This window comes from Dasypus novemcinctus, chromosome 25 (assembly GCF_030445035.2).
Source record: "Dasypus novemcinctus isolate mDasNov1 chromosome 25, mDasNov1.1.hap2, whole genome shotgun sequence".
Lineage (NCBI taxonomy): Eukaryota > Metazoa > Chordata > Mammalia > Cingulata > Dasypodidae > Dasypus > Dasypus novemcinctus.
The window spans coordinates 34,417,114-34,438,388 of record NC_080697.1 but is presented as its reverse complement, the minus strand read 5'-3'; the positions used below and the strand labels follow the sequence as shown (position 1 = coordinate 34,438,388).

Here is a 21,275-nt window from a genome sequence, read left to right as displayed (position 1 = left end):
TTTCTCTAATCAGTTATGAACACACTGAAGAGAAAATCAAGAAAACAATTACATTTACCATAGCATCAAAAAGAATAAAATACTGAGGAATAAATTTAACCAAGAAGGTGAAAGACCTGTACATTGAAAACTATAAAATAATACTGAAGGAGATTAAAGAAGACCTAAATAAGTGGAAAGACATCCCCAGTTCATGGATTGGAAGAATAAACATTGTTAAGTGATCAATACTAAAGTGATCTATAACTTCATTGCAATCCCTGTCAAAATTCCAGCAGCCCCCAAAAAGAAAAAAGGAATTAAAAAAAATAATAAGAAAAAAAAATTCCAGTAGCCTCTTTTGCAAAAATGGGAAATCTGATCCTCAAATTTATACAGAAGTGCTAGGAACCTCAAATGGCCAAAACAATCTTGAAAAATAAGAACAAAGCTGGATGGTTTACAATCCCTGATTTCAAACTTTTACAAAGCTACTGTAATTAAAACAGTGTGTACTGGCACAAGGATAAGACTTATAGATCAATGAAATAGAACTAAGAGTCTAGAATTAACTCTACACATCTTTGGTCAGCTGATTTTCAACCAGGATGCCAAGCCCACTCAATGGGGAAAGAATAGCCTCTTCAACAAATGATACTAGATCAACTGGAAATCCAGAAGTAAAAGAATGAATGTGGACCCCTACCTCTCACAGTATATAAATATTAATTCAAAATGGCTCAATGACCTACATGTAAGAGCTGATACTATAAAACCCTTACAAGAAAAAATAGGGAAATATCTTCAACCCACCTTGTACTAGAAATGGATTTTTTAGATTTTATACTCAAAGCATAAGCAACAAAAGAAAAAACTGGTAAAATGGACTTCATCAAAATGAAAAACTTTTGAGCCATCAAAGGACATTATTAAGAAAAAGACAACTGACAGAATGGGAGAAAATATTTGGAAACCATACATCTGAAAAGGGTTTAATATCCAGAATTTATAAAGCACTCCTACAACTCAAGAACAAAAAGACAAACAATCCAATTAAAAAATGGACCAAGAATTTCAAGAGACATTTCTCCAAAGATGATATTCAAATGGCCAATAAGTACATGAAAACATGCTTCACATCATTAGCCATTAGAGAAATTAAAACTACAAATAAAAAAAAAACTACAATGAGATACCATTTGACACATACTAGTGTTATTTTAAAAACTGAATTATTTCAAAAACTGAAAACAAGTGTTGGCAAGGATGTGGAGAAATAGAAACCCTCATGCATTTTTGGGAATGTAAAATGGTGTCCTCACTGTGTAAATAAGTTTAGTGGTTCCTCAGAAAGTTAAACATAGAATTACCATAAGACCTCTCAAGTCTAATCTTAGGTATATTCCCAAAAGAACTGTACATAGGGACTTGGACTGATAGTTGTATACCAATGTTCATCACAGCATTATTCACAATAGCCAAACGACAGAAACAACCCAAGTGCCCATCAACAGATAAATGGATCAACAGTATGTGGTATAGTCATAGAATGGAATATTATTCAGCCATAAAAAGAAGTGCTGGTACATGCAATAACATGGATAAACCTTGAAGACACTGTGCTGAATGAAATAAGCCAGACACAAAAACACATATATTGTATGATTTCTCTAATATGAAATACTTAGCATAAGCAAATTCATAGAGGCAGAAAGGAGAATAATGATTACCAAGGGTGAATGGAAGAGAGAATGGGGAGTTATTACTAAATGGGTGTGAGTTCTGGTTTAAGATGATAAAAATAGCCTGGAATTAGACAGTGATAAAAGTCACACAGTAGTGTCAATATACCCAAAGAACTGTCCATTTAAAATGGTTAAAATGATTTTTATGTTATATTTTTTACCACAATGAAATAAAATTAACAATAAAAAGAAGACATTAATATATCACTGCTGTTACTAGAATCAACTAAAAGTAGGAAGGGCAGTAAAATTAAAAAATAAAAAATATATCATTGCTGCAACAACGAGCAAGATGGCAACAGAGTAAGGAGCTCCGAGAGTCAGCCCCTGCTACAGGGCGGTTAATAATCACCCAGAGAATTTAAAGTACCTGTCTGGGGGCTCCAGGAAACCAGAAGAGCATCCTGCAACATCCTTGAAAGAATGGAAGAAGACTGCCTATCTGCAGAGAAGATTCATGAGTAGAGCACTCCATACTGCAGAAGCCAGTGCCCATCCTCCACAGGCAGCACAAACCTCCTCAGGAGCTACTCCATGACTGGAATTGAAAGCTTCATTCACCAAAACCAGGGGAAGTAGAGATGGCTGGACACCAGCTTCAGGTACTAATGAGTAAATTCAGCAGGCTAAAGTATAATCCTAAGAACAGCGAAGGTTTGAAACTGTTCAAGTCAGAAAGAGGCCGGTAGCCACCATTTTAACTCCACCCCTGGCACAAGGGGAAGCAGGGTAGACTAAAAATCACAGTGCTGATAGGGACCAGCTTCTTTCCATCCAAATCAGACTGCAGTTCTAATACAAGCCCCAGCCCCACCTCCTGCAGGGAGAAAGCTGCATGACCTGCACCAGCCTCTCTGGGAAAATACAGGCCACACCATGGAGGCTGGTGATCATTTTACTCTGGTAGCACAAGCCGCCTCAGGAGCTATTCTGTGGCTAGAGTTGGAAGTTCCATTTCCCAAAAACAGGCGAGGAAGAGACAGGTGGTCACCGACTTCAGCTACTGATTAGTAAATTCAGATGGCTAAAGCAAAACCCTAACAGCTAAAGTTTGAACCTGTCCAAGTTGGAAATAAGCCAGTAGCCACCATTTTGACTCCACCCCCAGCATGAGGGGGAACCAGGCTGATTGAAAATCACAGCAATGGTAGCTTCTTTCCATCCAGATAGTACTGCAGCCCTAGCCTAGGCTTCAGCACCACCTCTGGCATGGAGGAAGCTGGCAAGACCTGCACCAGTCTCTATGGATAACTGCAGGTACATTCAGCTGGCACAGACTGAATAATCAGAAGTCTACCAGGGCGAATGCAGTCATTTTGGACCAGCACAGCACAGACTGCTGCCTATGCCTACTGTTCCATCCCAGCCCCAGGCAGGGGAAGAAGAGGCGTGAAGCTTTATCAGTCTCTCTGGGCAACTATAGTCTAGGCCTGCACAACTTGGATTATTACACATGGCTGTGGCTCTGTTCCTACCCCTGACAAAGGAGAAAGTTGGGAGAAGCTTCATCAGTCCCGGGGCAATGTGGGTAGCTTGAGCCTCTATAGCTTATAGCACCAACTATAGCCTAGCTCCTACCACACCACCAGCAAGGAAGAAAGGGTAAGAAAGCCCTAAACTAAAAAGAAAAACTGCACCCAAAATAATGACATCTATTAAGCCAGATGCCAAGACACTAACAAAAAATTACAATCCATACTAAGCAAAAGGAATATATGGCCAAACTGAATGAATAAGATAAGCTTCCAAATGACATAAAGGAGTTGAGACGACTAATTATAGATGTTCAAACAAATCTCCTTAATAAATTCAATGAAATAAACAAAGAGATAAAGGATATCAAGAAGACACTGGATGCACATAAAGAAAAATTAGAAAGCATACATAGAAAAACAGATCTTACAGTAATGAAAGGTGCAATAAAGGAAATGAAAAATATCACAGAACAGCAGATTTGAGGAGGTAGAAGAAAGGATTGGTGAGCTTGAAAAAAAAATGGCCTCTGAAAGTGAACATACAAAAGAAGAGATGAAGAAAAAATGGAAAAAATTGAACAAGGCCTTAGGGAACTAAACGACAGCAAGAGATATGCAAAAATATGTGTCAAGGGTATTCCAGAGGGAGAAGAAAAGGGAAAAGGGGGAGAAGATATATCTGAAGAAATAATGGTAAAAAACTTCCCAACCCTGTTGAAGGACATTGAGATCCATGTCCAAGAAGCACAATGCACTCCCATTCAAATAAATCTGAATAGGCCAACTCTGAGGCACAAACTAAAGAATGTCAAATATCAAAGACAAAGAGAGAATGCTGAGAAGAGCAAAAGAAAAAGCAATGCATAACATATAAGGGATATCCAGTAAGATTAAATGCTGATTTCTCATAAGAAACCATGGAGGCAATATAACAGTGGTATGATATATTTAAGATGCTGCAAGAAAAAAAACTTCCAGACAGTAATCTTATATCCAGCAAGATTGTCTTTCAAAAATGAGGGTGAGTTTAGAATATTCACAGATAAACAGAAACTGTAAGAGTTTGTAACCAAGAGACTGGCTTTGCAGGAAATACTAAAGGGTGTGCTAAAGTCTAAAAAGAAAGGACAGGAGAGGGAGGATTAGAAGAGAGTCTAAAAATGAAGACTATATCAGTAAAAGTAACTAAAAGTGTCAAGAGTGGTAAAAATAAAATATGACAAATAAAACCCAAAGATCAAAATGGGTGAAATAAGAACTGTCTTTACTACTAGTAATAATACTGAATGTTAATGGATTAAATGCCCCAATCAAAAGACACAGGCTGGCAGAATAGATAAGAAAATATTTGAGCTACCTATATATTGGCTGCAAGAGACTCACCTTAGACCCGAGGATACCAATAGATTGAAAGTGAAAGGCTGGAAAAAGATATTCCACACATGCAATAACCAAAAAAAAAAAGGGTCAGAGTAGCTATACATTTAAAAGGCACTAGCAATGTGCAATATGAGGAGGAAGTCGGGGAAAAAATTCCATTTACAACAGTGACTAAAAGAACCAAATATTTAAGATTAAACTCAACCAATGATGTAGAACACTTGTACTCAGGAAAATACAATGCATTGTTAAAACAAATACAAAAAGACCTAAATAATTGGAAGAACATTTCATGCTCACAGATTAGAAGGCTAAATATCATTAAGACATCAATTCTACCCAAATTGATCTACAGATCAATGCAATCCCAATAAAAATTCCACCAGTATTTTTTAAATAAATGGAAAACATAATTATCAAATATATTTGGAAGGTTAAGGGTTCCTGAATAGCCAGAAACATCTTAAAAAGGAAAAGCGAAGTTGGAGGACTCTCATTTCCAGACTTTAAATCACATTACCTAGCTACAGTGGTAAAAATAGCATGGTACTGGCATAAAGACAGACACATAGACCAGCGGAACCAAACTGATGGTTCAGAAACAGACCCTTAAATCTGCAGTCAAGTGATTTTTGATAAGCCTGTCAAACCCACCCAGTTCCGGGAGAACAGTCCATTCAACAAATGGTGCTGAGAGAACTAGATATCCATTGCCAAAGAAAAATGAGGATCCCTATCTCACACCTTATACAAAAATTAACTCAAAATGGAACAAAAGCAAGAACCATTAAACTTATAGGAGAAAATACAGGAAAACATCTTCAAGATCTGGTAGTAGGTGGTGGATTCTTAAAGGAGATAAGAGGAGGACTGAGATGGACTACTGATGCTTAATGTATGTAGATGTTTTAATTAACTTTACTGTAAAATTGTGGAAATGTATAGAGTTGATGAAAAAAATTATAGTGAGTAACGAGTGGTTTATAAATAGGAATGAGGCTGAAAAGGATAGTCAAGGGATGTAAATGTGAACTGAAAGCAAGTTAGAGAATAATGTAGGAACTGAATAACACAGTAAACCGAGAGGTGGATGAGAATTGTGATTGATGGTACAGATGCAAGTGAATCCTTTGTGAGCTACATAGATGTACGTCACTATTGCAGGGTGGTAGAAATGTGGAGAAGCATGGGAAAAACACAACTGGAGTGACCTGTGGACTGTAGTTAACAGCAATAATGTAACATTCACTCATCTATCCCAAAGATGTATTGTGTTGATAGGGAAGTATGGAAATAGTGTACCAAATTATGCTATGGACCATGGTTAGTGGTTAATAGTCTGATGATACTATCTCATAATCTGTAAGAAATGTTCCACCACGGTGTGGTGTGTTGATAGACAGGTGTTGTATGGGAATTCTGCATATGTGCATGATTGTTTTTTAAGTTCACAACTTCTGTAATAAAAATATATTTAAAAAATAATAATGGGATGGGTTGAGAAAAAATACACCACATGTAAGATATGGACTATAGTTAGTAATAAGATTTTGACAATATTCTTTCATAATTTGTAACAAATGTCTCACAACAATGCAAGGTGTTCATGGTGGGTTCACATATGGGACCCCTGTATGATGTTATGCTTGTTTGCTTTCTAAGTTCACAAATTTTACTATACACTTACTATTTATGTATGTTCATATATAAATATATAAAAATCATAATCATCATAAGGTGGGTTGGGGAAAAAATACACCAAATATAAGATACTTTGGTTAGCAGTAATATTTTGAGGATGCTTTCATCAAGTTAAAAATGTTTCACAACAGGAAAGTGGATTTGGCTCGATAGATAGAGCATCTGCCTACCACGTGGGAGGACCAAGGTTCAAACCCAGGGCCTCCTGATCCGTGTGGCGAAACTGGCTCACACACAGTACTGATGCACACAAAGAGTGCCATGCCATACAGGGGTGTCCCCCGCATAGGGGAGTCCTACGCACAAGGAGTGTGCCCCGTAAGGAGAGTTGCCCCATGCAAGAAAAGTGCAGCCTGCCTAGGAGTGGGGCCACACACACGGAGAGCTGACGCAGCAAGATGACACAATGAAAAGAGACACAGATTCCAGTGCTACTGACAAGAATACAAGGAGACACAGAAGAACATACAGCTAATGGACAGACAGAGTAGACAAGGGGAGAGGGGGGTGAGAAGGAGAGAGATATAAATAAAAATCTTAAAAAAAAAAAGTTTCACAACAATGCAAGGTATTGTCAGGAGGGTGAGGAATGAGAGCCCTATCCTATATGAATTGTTTTGTAAGTTCACAACTATTACTATACACTTACTGTTTATGTATGTTTATGTATGAGCAATATACTTCAATAAATTTTTTTAAAATGCAAAAAACCTTATATTTATCATTGCTGGCCATTTTCTTTAAACAGGTGATAAGAAGTCAGAAGTAGATGTTCGAAGAAGAAATCTAAAGGTTTTGCAGGTATAGATGCCTTACAAATATACACAATATTTGTGACTACATTTTCCAGCTAAAGAGTCAACAATGTGTGCTAGAGGCTATGAGAGATAGATCTTACATACTAACGAAAGACATAAAGCATAATCAGAAAAAAAAACAACAATACACTACATAAAAGGACCACGAATTCAGAGAAAGGAGAGACCACAAGATAAAAAGGCTTTGTGCCTAAAGCAAACCTAATAAAGGAACCTTTATAATCTATAAATAAATAATAACAAAAACGCTATGCAATTCAGCAAAAAAAATCACTGGCATTTGGTAAATTATTTACTGATTAGAGTTGAAGGTAAGTTTTTTGGTTTTAAATACAAATGACATATTTACATCACATAACCTAAATCAATAATAAAAGCTATATCCATTGATAAATACCTGCTCTATCTGTATTCCATAACCTTTAAAACCTGCATTGTCCCATGAAGTGTTCCGATAGATGTCATCAACTCTATCAATTAGCTCTATCTGTATACAAAAGAGAATGAGATACATTATGTAGATCTTTACCACTCTTCGCAATTTAATACAAAATCCACAATGATAAAAATCAAGTTTAGAAAATGGCCATTGGAAAACTATCATTAGTTTTTATCAATGACAGTTTAATAATTATTCCTAGCTCCAAACTTAAAGTGTTGTTACCAGAATAGAACAGTGGTAGTTTACGCCAAATTTCAGGTCATCTATTGGAACCAAAATATCAAACAACAGGTTTGTAAAAAACTTACATTCCAGTTAACTATGAAAATGAAATTTAAATGTCAACTCATTTATCCTAAAATATTCCCTTCTAAGAAATATACCATCTTCACTCTATCTCTTGGCAAGTACCTTAAATGCCTTCCCTGGAAATGGGCAGTGATACTACCCATATACCCCTACCCATCAAAATTTTGTATTGAGAAATGGGTAAAAGAGGGCTAGTAGGAATGAAGTACATTTCACCATTTCTCTTTTCTTCTCTGATTTTTGGGAGGAGGGGATTCTTAGGGAAAGAGAGATGGTATAATAGCCAGGGACAATTCAAGCTACATGAGAAAGAACAAGATCCTAATTACCTTCTTTTCCTCAATTAGAATATTTTACTGTTCAAAACTGGATTGATGAGGTTTCTGCCACCAACTGAGAAGCAATTTATTGGTTTAAGAAATTGCTCTTTGTTTTTAAGCAACTGCAAGGCTAAGAAATACAATTTTTAAGATTAGACCTTTCATTGTATTCATATTTTTGGTGTAATGAACAAAGAAATAAATTAAAAGGAGTCCTTTATTACAATTTTTTTCAAGAAAAAAGTTTTTCAAGAGAAAAGCTTTTTTCAAGAGAGAAGCCTTTTTCAAGAAAGAATCTCTTACTTGGGAACAAGAATTAGAGTGACTTCAGTCACACTCCTACCACTCTCATAATAAATTCATTCACTTAAAATGGAAGGGGAGGATAAGGAAGAAAAGAATGGAAAAGAAGTCTTTACTGCACTAGGCTCTTGGTTCATCAATAGCTGCATTCTCTTTTATTCCCTCAAGAACAACATTTTGGTCAGTGCCAAGTCATGATGAATGAGGTCATACTAACAAAAAAATGCCAACAAAATACAATTCCCTTGACTTTAAAAAGTTGCAATATTTAAATGCTTAAAAATCCAGTGCAACATTTCTTTAATCTCACCTTCACATGTTTGCTCTAGTTAGTTATTCCCCCCAGTTATATTTCAATAATTAGCTCTTTAACTCGGCATAAACAAAACTGATCCTCCTCAGAAATACACGTAAGCAAAAAAGCACACACAGATTCATACATATATTTTTTTTACTCTGAGGCACACATTCATACACGTGACACCAAGAGGATTACTTGCTTTAGAGCAGTGACATTTTTTAAAGAGCTCAGTTGTATGGAGAAGGGAGTTATGTTATGAATTCTCCCCAAATCTAATATGCATAAAAATTCTAAGCAGAAAATAATAGACCAAGGCTAAACTGGTTTCCATAAACTTGAAACTGGAATTTCCATACAGTAAGGTAAGAATCTCAGAGGACAACCCTTGAATATTTTAGGAAAATCACAGAGTATCAGAAACAGATCTGAGTTTTCATTAAGTTTCAAATTATAGTAGTAGTCTTTTCTTAAATGGAATTTGTCTACTTTTCTAAATTTTCTCATCCAATTACCTTATCAAATACTTACTAAGTAATTTGTAGTTGTACTCTCTTCCCCTCTGCCCATGTATTTGTAAAAGCGATGATCTGCTACCACCAATAATTTACAGGTATTCTTCATAGGATTAGGATCAGCTCTTCTCTTCACCCGATGAACAAGCTCTAATATGAATTTGTATGCACTATTAAATCAAAATTCATCAAAACAAGGAGTTTTTTTTATAACACTTTATATCTAGTATATTTTAAAAATAAACATCATTTGAGCTCAGTATCCTTAAAGGTATCTTAAACAAAATAAAATTTTTTCGAAAGATAGAAAAGTGAAAATAAAAAGTTTTAAGATTACAGAATTTAAAACCCAAAGAAAAGGAAAACTGCCTCCTTAAATTTTAAAATAAGGAAACTTTAAAAAGTATTTAAATAGAACTTTTCCTGTGCTATGAAGTCTTCATTTTCTTCTACAAATTTACTAATTAACCAAAGCAATGGTAAAAATACCAAGATAATAAAAAAATTACTTTGCTACAACTCAACAACACAGACAACCCAATTTACAAAGGCAAAGGATTTGAACCCATATTTCAATAAAGAAGATATATGAATGGCTAATAAGCACATTAAAAGATCTTTAACAGTGAATGGACACAAGAGAGCAGACAAAGGGTGGGGGAAAGGGGAGAGAAAAAAAAAAAAGAGGTTCAGACCTTTAGTTGTTAGGGAAATGCAAATCAAAACCACAAATGAGGGGAAGCAGACATGGCTCAAATGATAGAGTGTCTGCCTACCATATGGAGGGTCCAGGGTCCTATACCCAGGGCTTCCTGACCCGTGTGGTGAGCTCACCCACAAGCAGTGCTGCCACACACAAGGAATGCTATGCCATGCAAGGTCACCCCCATGTAGGGGAGCCCCATGCACAAGGAGTGCGCCCTGCAAGGAGAGCCACCCTGTGTGAAAAAAGCACAGCTCACCCAGGAGTAGTGCCACACACACGGAGAGCTGATGCAGCAAGATGATGCAACAGAAAAAGAGATGCAGTTTCCCAGTGCCGCCTGATAATGCAAGCAGACGCAGAAGAACACAGAGCGAATGGACAGAGAGAGCAGACAATGGGGGGGAAGGGGAGAGAAATAAATAAAATAAATCTTCAAAAAAAAAAAAAAACCAATGAGGGAGGCAGATATAGCTCAAGTGGTTGAGTACCTGCTTCCTATATATGAGGTCCTGGGTTCAGTCCCCAGTACCTCCTAAAAACAAAAGCAAATGAAAAAAGCAACTCTTTTTGGGGAGCAGATGTAGCTCAGTGGTTGAGCACCTGCATTCCATGTATGAGGTCCTGGGTTCAATTCCCAGTACCTCCTATTAAATAAATAAATAAAACAATGAGATACCACTTGATACCCACTTAGAAGGGCTATTTTTAAAAAATGGAAAATAACAAGTGTTGGTAAGGATGTGGGGGTGCAGAATACTTGCACATTTTGGGGGGAAATATAAAATGGTACAGCTCTGCTGTGGAAAAGCACAGAATTATCCTATAATTCAGTGTAGCAGTTTTGCACTATTAATGAGTTTCAAAAATAGTTACTGGATTATGTTTGTAAACTGGTCTGTCAGAGGTATCACTTTAATTGATTAAATTATGATTAGGACTTTGACTGGGCCACGTCAGTGGGGCACTGAGTCCCTGCCCACCAATAGAAAAGACATGGGAAAGGTCAGAGTTGGGAGTTTTTGAGCTGGAGCCAGGAAAGTAACCACACAGAGGAGCAGGGCAGCTGAGCCTGGAGACAATCAAGCCCCAGAAAGAGAGGAAACCAGGAAGCCTGAGCCCTGGCAGACACTGGCAGCCATCTTGCTCCAACACGTGACAACAGACTTTGGTGAGGGTTAAGTAACTTATGCTTTATGGCCTGGTAACTGTGGGCTTCCACCCAAATAAATACCCTTTATAAAAGCCAAAAGATGTCCAGTATTTTGCATCAGCACTCCTTTGGCTGACTAATACACCCAGCAATTCCACTTTTAGGTATATACCAAAAAGAACTGAAAGCAGGGACTCAGACAGATATTTTACACCAATACTCAGAGCAGCATAATTCACAATAACCAAAAGGTAGAAACAATACAAGTGTCCATCAACGGATAAATGAATAAAATGAGGTATATACATATAAAGAATATTATTCAGCTGTGAAAAGGAATGAAATTCTGATACATGCTACAATATGGATGAACCTTGAAATCATTATGTTGAGTGAAATCAGACAGACACAAAGGACAAAATATTATATGATTCCATTTATATGAAATGCCTAGATTAAGCAAATTCACAGAGAAAGTAGATTAAAGGTTACTAGGGGCCAGGGAGGGGAAAGGGGAAAGAGGGGTTTGCTTAATAGGTACAGAGTTTTTGTTTGGGGTCATGATAAAGTCTTGGTAATCCATGGTGGTGATGGTAGCAAAGAATGGTAGGTGTAGTTAATATCACTGAAGTGTATACTTAAAAATGGTTAAAATGGGAAATTGTTTTACATGTACATTACCACAATTTAAAAATCATTTTGTGTTACAATGTCTTTCTTGTCAAATAATCAAATGGTTTAAGAATTTCTTCATTTATGCACTAGAATGGTAATAACTTTTTTTTAAGATCTTCAAAAATAATGACAGCAGGATACCTCTCCAAGATGGTTGTATGTTTTCTAAATGACCCTAAATGTATCTGTCCCAAGACTGATAACCTTTTTCTAGTTTAAACAATATAGACCTCTCTTGCTATCAACTAATTTCTTATAAACTCTGAAGATTATTTTTCTAACAGTACTATTTTGTCATTTCTAAATATCTGCAAATAAAGACTATTTTCCTTCAGTTCATTCATTTTCCCCTTTCCTTAATTTTTTTAAGTTCAATCTTTATTGTTCCCATTATTTTCTAATGTTTCAACTCCCACATTATAGACAAAAAAACTAACTTAAGAATTCCAGAACAAAACTATTTTCTAGTCAAATACTATAGTTACTAGATAATCATGTTATTTTTGCCAATTAATAATCATCTCTATTGAAAAAAGCTTTAAATCTTGTTTTTTGTTTGAAATATATTTTTTAAGTCTTACCTTCAGGTGGTTCTACTAGCCCTTTTGGAAGCAACTCTTCATTATCTAATTTTAAATAACCACATACTTTTGGAGACTGCAAACGTGAAATATTCTTGATATCTTCAGATTTATAAACTAACATTCTTTTATCTTCAGTGTCATTAATAAATCTCCAAAGTGGCTAAAACAGAAATTATATTATGACTGAGATGAAAAAATAAGAATTCCTAACCATTAAGTTACAACATTCCTTTCTTGTTCTTAAATAACATTCATTTAAAGGTTAAGGTTAAATATAGTGACTAGTCATTTTATAGGAAGTTTGTCCAAAACAAATCATCATATGGAATTTTGTGCTAGTAAACAAATACATGGATTATTCTTTCATTATTTTAAAAATAGATGAAAAAAAAACCCACAATTTTGAACAACTTATGAAATCTTGTAGAAGATACAGAATAGAAAATGGGTCTTATTTTCATTCATTCAAAAATATGTATGTAATGCCTACCATGTACTGGCACTATTCTAGGTGACGGTGATGTAGTGATAGAAGTTAGACAAGATTTCTCTTCTTGTGGGCACTTTCATTCCAGTTTCCTTAACATTTAGATGTTGGTGTTTTTTATTCATAGTAAAGAACAAGCGTATTTTCATGAGAGGAGACTGAAAACTTGCAACGAAATGCCTGAAACTTACTACTGATTTCAGGGAAAGCAGTTCTTTAAAATCTGCACTTAAAATATTGCAATACTAAGTAAGCACTACTCACATACTCCAAAGGTTAAAATACAAATCAAAATGATATTGTTTTTCCTAAACAAAGTGATATAAAGCTATCACAGAAATGCAAATAAAAACTACAATGAGAAACCACTTCAAATCCACTAAGATGGCTATCATCAAAAAGACAGATGATAACAAGCATAGGCAAAGATATGGAGAAATCAAAACCCTCATATACTTCTGGTGAGAATGCAATAAGGTGCAGCCACTTTGGAAAATAGTCTGGCAAGTTCCTTGAACAGTTAAATAGAGTTATCATATAACCCAGTTACCATGTAATGTCCACTCCCAGGTTATACCTGAGAGAGAGGGGAACAAATGTGCCCACAAAAACTTGTTTGTGAATGTACATAGCAGCACTATTCACAATAGCCAAAAAAGGAGGAATAACCCAAATGTCCAAATGATGAATGGATAAACAAAATGTAGTATATTCAAACAATGGACTATTATGCAGTACTTAAAAAAAATGAAGTACTGATACATGCTACATGGTTGAACCTTGAAAACATTATGCTAAGTGAAAGTCAGTCACAAAAGATCACATCTTATATGATTCTATTTATATGAAAAGTCCAGAATAGGCAAATCTATGGAGACAGATCTGAAATTGGTTGTGGTGATGGCTGCACAACTCTGAATTTATTTAAAAATACTGAATTGTATACATTCAGTGGGTAGATTATATGGTACATAAATTATATCTCAATAAAGCTGTTTATAAACATATAAAAGAGAGAGCAAGCTTCTTTTATAATCCATTTTATGAGGTAGATTTATGAAACAATGGTTACAGAATCATAAGGCCAGAAGAGACCTCAAAAGGTTAATTAACTCAATCCCTATGCTGCAGGAATTTTCCAGTTAATAAAGCTCATTTGACCCATGAATAGGAGAAAAAATTTTCTTTTAGTTCAAACATTTCTAAATTCACATTAATGGTTTCCTAAGTATAGCCAGTCTGGTACAAAAGGCTTTGGTATCAGGAATACCTGGGTTCAAACCTCAACTCTGCCTATGTGTCCTAAATAAGTAACTTAACCTATTGGAACATAACTAATCTAAATAGGTAAAGTAATGATAATGCCTAACTTGATGATAATATAATGAATCCAATTATATATCAGGATTTTTAAATAAAGGTAGTTATTATTATTAACAAAAACTAATCCTATTATTACAAAATTCCTAATAAGTTGCTCAGAAAATATAATCTAATGAATAACTAAATACAACAAGGTAGGAATCTCGACTAGATCCTGGACAGGAAAACCAAAAAGTCTAGAGAGGATACTTTAAGGACAACAGGAGATTATGATAATAATAAACTGGGTTGATTATTAGATAATATTATAGAATTATTTTAATTTTCTTAAGAGTGTTAATTTTAGTGTGGCTATGCAGAAGAATATCTTTATTCTTAGAAGATGCACATTGAAGTATTCCTGGATGAAGTGTCATGATGTCTACAACTTATTTTCAAATGACTCAGGAAAATAAATAGAGCTTTCAAGCAAACACAGCATTATGATGGCAGGTGATGAAGGATAGCATGGGTGTTCTTTCAACCTTTATAGATTTGAACATTTTCAGAACAAAAAGTTGGGGAGGAGAAAATCACCTCACTATACAACTTTAACATAGGCTTATATATATAAATAGTAAGCTTCTGTACAATCAGTGGTGGTTTAAACTATTTATTGGTGATATCTTAAAAATAAGATATAGGGAAGAGGATATAGCTCAAGTGGTTGAGCACCTGCTTCCTATGTACAGGTCCTGAGTTCGATCTCTGGTACCTCCTAACAAAACAAACAAAAAAGCCAACTCTTATTGGGGAGCAGATGTAACTCAGGGGTTGAATGTCTGCTCCCTTTATGCCCCATGTATGAAGTCCTGGGTTCAATCCCCAGTACCTCCAAATAAATAAATAATATACACTTTCCTACTCACATATTTGTCTAAGAGTTTATAGTGATAAAGAATACTTTTCATATCAAGGAAATGCAAAGGAGAATTATAAAATTAAAAATATGAAAAATCACCATTCTAAGCAATAAACCACTTTTTCAATTAAAAAATTACTATTAATCTCATACAAAAGTCCCTCAATAAACTGGATAAGTTTACTTTTAAGTAAACATCTCACAGTAAAAATTCTGTTATAGTCATTTTTGTACTTACTGAAACAGGGAGGCATAGACGGAAATAATTCCTAATTTTCCAAAATGAAATATTTGGAAACGTGAGGAACGTGAGAAAATTTAACTTGAATCCTAAACACACACATTTTGAATTAAGAATTGACAGATTATGCTAAGAAAATAAGGAGACACAGGTATTGTGGCAGAAACAATGTTCTGCATTATTTTCTGAAAGCAAAAGAATATTATTTCTTATCCTCTTTTGCAGATAGGTCAGAGACAAGAATTCTGGAATGCTGGTAGAAGTGATGTAGGTCACTTCCAAGTCTGGCTCTTAAAAACATCCTGTGATTCTCCAGTTCTTTACTTTTCTCAGAGGACATGTGTCCAGATAGCATAGTAACAAAGTGAAGGAGGACTACCTAGTCCCAACAAGCCTTGATAAAAGTGAGAAATAAATCTTTGTTGTGTTAAGCTGCTGAGATGTTGAAATTTATTTGAAACACAGGAAGCCTAGATGGTTTTCTACAGTTTTCTTTTTAACTTCTCATACTATTACCTATCACCTAGAAGACCGTGACTAAATACATGCACCAAAATGTATACACAAGGCTATTTACTACAGCATTTTCTATTTCAAAAGTTAAAAACAAAACTATTGAGCATCAGTGAGTGATTTGTTAAACAAATAGTATACCTTTCAAAGGACTATGAGGCTAATCTTTATTAAAAATTAGAAATTAAGTCTATATTTATTAACATGGAAAGATGTTCATAATTGTTAAATTAAAAAATGCATGGAAATAAACTGTACATATTGCATGATCTTAATTTTTTAGGAAAAAGTCTGTATAACCATATATATTTGTGTATATATTTACTGAAAAAAAAATTGGAAGAATATTTATCAAAACATTAATGATAATTATACTTCCTAGTAGTGAGACTTCCAGTAATCTATTTTCTGAATCTTGCTATGAGGATGTACTTTTTAAATATACTTAAAAATAATGAATTGATACGAAAGAACAAGTAAATTTAAGACACCCAAGTGACTGATTTTTCTGCTTTAGAGTGAATGCATTTATATTAGCTCAACTTTTTGCTAAATTCCTTGACTCTTTCTGGTATGCCAGACTACCCCAAAAGACTGACATTAGATGGTCTAAACATTAAAAGACTAAAACATTCTGCAAGGACATAGATATACATTTTTTTCCACAAGGAAGGCTAGACAGAAGACCAACAGCCATATAATTTAGGTATTATTAAAATTCACAATATTTAGAGTACCAGCACCCTGTTTTTCCCATTTTCAGCACTCAAATACACTTGAAAACGTCATTTTGACCACCCTTAATTACAGATTTCCCACAGGTGCTTTGATTGGGTGCCCAGAGTATTCTCATTTTCCTAGAAACACAGGCTCACATCAGTCCACAAATATGTGGTAAACACTGTTTTCTACACTAATATCTGACATAGAGGTGTGTCCTACAAAAATGTGTCTATGGGAAGCAGACTTGGCCCAATGGATAGGGCGTCTGCCTACCACATGGGAGGTCCACGGTTCAAACCCTGGGCCTCCCTGACCTGTGTGGAGCTGACCCATGCGCAGTGCTGATGCACGAAAGGAGTGCCCTGCCACACAGAGTTGTCCCCCCCATAAGGGAGCCCCAAGTGCAAGGAGTGCTCCCCATAAGGGGAGCCGCCCAGTGTGAAAGAAAGCGCAGCCTGTCCAAGAATAGCGCCGCACACACGGAGAGCTGACACAGCAAGATGACGCACCAAAAAGAAACACAGATTCCCAGTGCCGCTGACAAGGATAGAAGCGGTCCCAGAAAAACACACAGTGAATGGACACATAGAGCAGACAACTTCAGGGGAAGGAGGGGGGATAAATAAGTAAATAAATCTTTAAAGAAAAAATATATCTAGCTTGGTCTTGAATTCTCCTGTTACATTTCAGTGGAAAAGTGGGCAGAGCCTGAGTTTCCTATAGTTTCCTGTTTTAACTTCTCAGGCTGTGAATTATCACCTTTTATTGATCTTGCATTTCCAAAGCATCTAGGATGGAAAAAGAGAAAAAAGACTTTACCCTTCACCTTTGAGGATGTATGCACTTATAGTAAGATTATTAGAGGAAGAATAAAGAAAAAATGAGTAAGGAGAGGAAGAAAGACGTCTCTTCCTATTACACACCCTACATGTGACTTTCAATAACGGTCCTTAGAATTAAAGAGAAGCATCTTATGACAGCTCCTTCGATATGGAGGAAAATGCTATCTTTTTTTAAAAAATCCTTTACTTTCTTGGTCAAATGCTTTAAATATAAGGAAAAAAGAAATAAGTATAGTTAATGTTCACCTCTGCTATCTTAAAATTGAAAAATAGCTTTGTGAAAATCAGAGCTACGCTACTGGGGAAAGAAACCCTCAAGTGCAGATTTACCTCTATATTATATTCTGCCCCATCTGTGTTGATTCTTATTGTAACATCACCATCTCCTATGTGGGCGAGAACCCGAGAGTCAGGCTCACCTTAAGAAAAAAAAAATTCATTATTAAAAAGTATTTCTATCAAATAATATATTATGCAATAATGCCAGAAAAATAAACCGACCCCTTATCAGAGTGGAATTTGCCTAGGTGCTGTAGAGATCTGTAACTAAAAAACAAAGACTCCAGAAAGAAGCTAGCTAATTCTTACCACTGAAGAAATAGTCTCAACTTCAGTAATTTGAAATTTAATCCCTTTCCCTCAAACCTCTTTCAACAATTATCTGGAGTGTGTTACATAACAAAACTAATACTGTACACATTTTCTTCTGAAATAATTATTTTTAGAATAGGAAGAACTAAGAGGAGGCAGAAAACAGGATGCAAAATATATAGAGTGGTGAACTGTACTATTTGAGAATTTCAGTGCTATTTCTTTTCTCCAATTGCATAAAATGTTCAAAAAGTAAACTGCAATTTTGTATTTGATATATTTTCTCAAATGAATACAAAAGAGGATAATATATTAAATTATTTTATCTCCTAGCTTTCCTGTTTATAATCTCATAAAGGAAGCCTATAATTCTTAGCTGGAGACAAGAGAAGATTCAATTCTTATCACCTGAGAGGAAATAAATTTTAATCATCAAAATGACCAGCTAGTATTACATGCTAAAAAATACCTATTTCCCCATTTGAATGTTTCTGCTTCTAAATTTATATAGTTTAAATAAAACAGCCTAAGAATAGCACTTCTTTGATACCTCTTCCTCATCCCCCCCTCAAAAAAAAAAAAAAAACAGGATGTCAAGTTAGATCTGGACAGCTAACACCCAGACACAAGGGTAAACAAACAAGCTCCATACTAACCAACCACATGTCCACTGAAGAAGTCCTGCCATTTAACGGTATACTCGCTTTCATCTTTACCATCCACTACCACCACTTTGAAATTTTGTGAAAAGCGCTCAGTACTTGATGTCAGGTATAATTTAAAATGCCTAAAAAGAGAATACATCTTTATTTTACTCTAAGTACATAAAATATAACATTGTCATTTAATTAAACTTTTTTTAAGCCAGAAGAGTTGACATTAATAAAACATTATACAACTTACAACTACTCTTTTACTAGGTACTCAGAGAAATACATCTCTTATAGAGACAAATAGTCTAAAGCTATGACAAAATTTATTTGTTTAGTTGTAAAAACTTGACAGACCAAAAGAAACTAATACTGGGGGGGGGGGGAGAAAAATTCAAAGAGCTCATGTTTTCATCTTTCCTGGAGACTCTGAAGAATCAGGAAACACATCTGGATAGGTTAAGTTGGAATCCTGCATGTCTAAAAAATTTATTTAAAAAAAAGACAAATATTATTTGATCTCACTTATATAAAATAATTAGAATATGTAAATTCACAGAATCACAAACTAGATTACAAATTACCAGGGGCCAGAATAGGGGTAGAGAATGGGATTCATGCTTAGCTGGTAGAGTTTCTGCTTGGGTTAATGGAATAGTTTTGGTAATAGAATGAGTGAATTCTATATTTGAAATTGGTTAAAATGGCAAACTTTAGGGTACATATAACATTACCAGGATAAAAACAAAACACCACAGAAATGGACAAAACAGAGTGAACACTAACGTAAACTATGGACTACAGTTAGTAGTATAATTGTAATAATACTGTTTCGTCAATCGTAACAAAGGTTAGAGCTAAAGCAAAATGTTAATAATAGGAAAAACTGGGAGAGAAGAGGGGCGTGTATACGGGAACTCTACCCTCTGCATGATTTTTTATTTTTCTATAAACCTATACTGATCTAAAATTAAAAAATAAAGAAAAGAAAATGAAAAAGCATGATCATGATTAAAAATATTTTTAAAAGCCAGGCTACAAAAAAATTTATTAACAACTAGGGAAACAGATGTGGCTCAACCAATTGGGCTTCCGTCTATTATACAGGAGGTCCAGGGTTCAATACCCAGGGCCTCCTGGTGAGGGCAAACTGGCCCACGCAGCAAACTGGCCCATGCAGAATGCAGCCCTGCTCAGGAGTGCCGCCCTGCACAGGAATGCCTGCCAACAAGGAGAGCTGGCACAGCAAGATGACGCAACAGGAAGCAGACTTGGCCCAATGGATAGGGCATCCGGCTATCACATGGGAGGTCCATGGTTCAAATCCCAGGCCTCCTTGACCCGTGTGGAGTTGGCCCATGCGCAGTGCTGATGCGCACAAGGAGTGCCCTGCCATGTAGGTGTGTCCCCCGCGTAGGGGAGCCCCACGCGCAAGGAGCGTGCCCCATAAGGAGAGCCACCCAGCATGAAAGAAAGTGCAGCCTGCCCAAGAATGGCACCGCACACATGGAGAGCTTACACACGATGACACACCAAAAAGAAACATAGATTCCCGGTGCCGCTGATAAGGATAGAAGCGGTCACAGAAGAACACACAGCGAATGGACAGAGACCAGATAACTGGGGGGGTGGGGGGAAGAAATAAATAAATCTTAAAAAAAAAAAAAAAGATGAAGCAACAGAGACACAGAGGACAGAACATAAGAAGACGTAGCAACCAGGGAGATGAGGTGGTGCAAGAGAGTAATCACCTCTCTTTCACTCCAGAAGGTCCCAGGATCAGTTCCTGGAGCCACCTAATGAGAATACAAGCAGACACAGAAGAACACACAGTGAATGGACACAGAGAGCAGACAACGGGGGGAACATGGGGGTAAATAAAAATAAAAATGAATCCATGGTTAGGACGACCATCTACCATATGGGAAGTCCGTGGTTCAAACCCTGGGCCTCCTTGACCTGTGTGGAGCTGGCCCATGCACAGCGCTGATGCCCGCAAGGAGTGCCCTGCCACGCTGGCGTGTCCCCCACGTAGGGGAGCCCCACGTAGAAGGAGTGCACCCCTTAAGGAGAGCCGCCCAGCGCGAAAGAAAGTGCAGCCTGCCCAGGAATGGTGCCGCACACACGGAGAGCTGACACAACAAGATGATGCAACAAAAAGAAATACAGATTCCCGTGCTGCTGACAATAACAGAAGCGGACAAAGAAGATGCAGCAAATAGACACAGAGAACAGACAACCGGGGCGGGGGGATGGGGTGGGAAGGGGAGAGAAATAAATAAATAAATCTTTTAAAAAAAAGACTAATAGTAGATATCATTTGTTGAACACCTACTCAGTGATAGGTGCTTTGTATATGTGATCTCCACCTCACAAGCAGAAATTAAGGATTGCAGGTTAACTGGCTCATTCAAGGGGTTTATTTCAAAATCCTGTATTATGTTGCCTCTAGCAACCAAGCTGGGTATCCTATGAGAAAACTCTTATTGTTGTGCAAAATTAATAAATGCTATTTGCTATATTTAAAAGCATTCATGCTTTTTTTCTCCTTCTCGAAAGAACTTAAGTAGAAAGAATTAATCCACAATTATCACTGGGGATATA

General features: G+C 36.1%; 1 protein-coding gene across 1 annotated transcript in view; it reads right to left on the bottom strand.

Annotated features, from left to right (window-relative positions):
- ADAM17 (ADAM metallopeptidase domain 17) overlaps positions 1–21,275 on the bottom strand; it is a 79,684-nt gene that overhangs the window by 34,750 nt on the left and 23,659 nt on the right. Inside the window, exons 3-7 of the mRNA XM_004457206.5 lie at positions 18,678–18,808; positions 17,761–17,849; positions 12,398–12,560; positions 9,302–9,435; positions 7,496–7,585 (exon numbers count right to left, since the gene is read on the bottom strand). Coding sequence (XP_004457263.1) covers positions 7,496–7,585; positions 9,302–9,435; positions 12,398–12,560; positions 17,761–17,849; positions 18,678–18,808 — 607 coding nt within the window. The remainder of the gene's footprint in view (positions 1–7,495; positions 7,586–9,301; positions 9,436–12,397; positions 12,561–17,760; positions 17,850–18,677; positions 18,809–21,275) is intronic.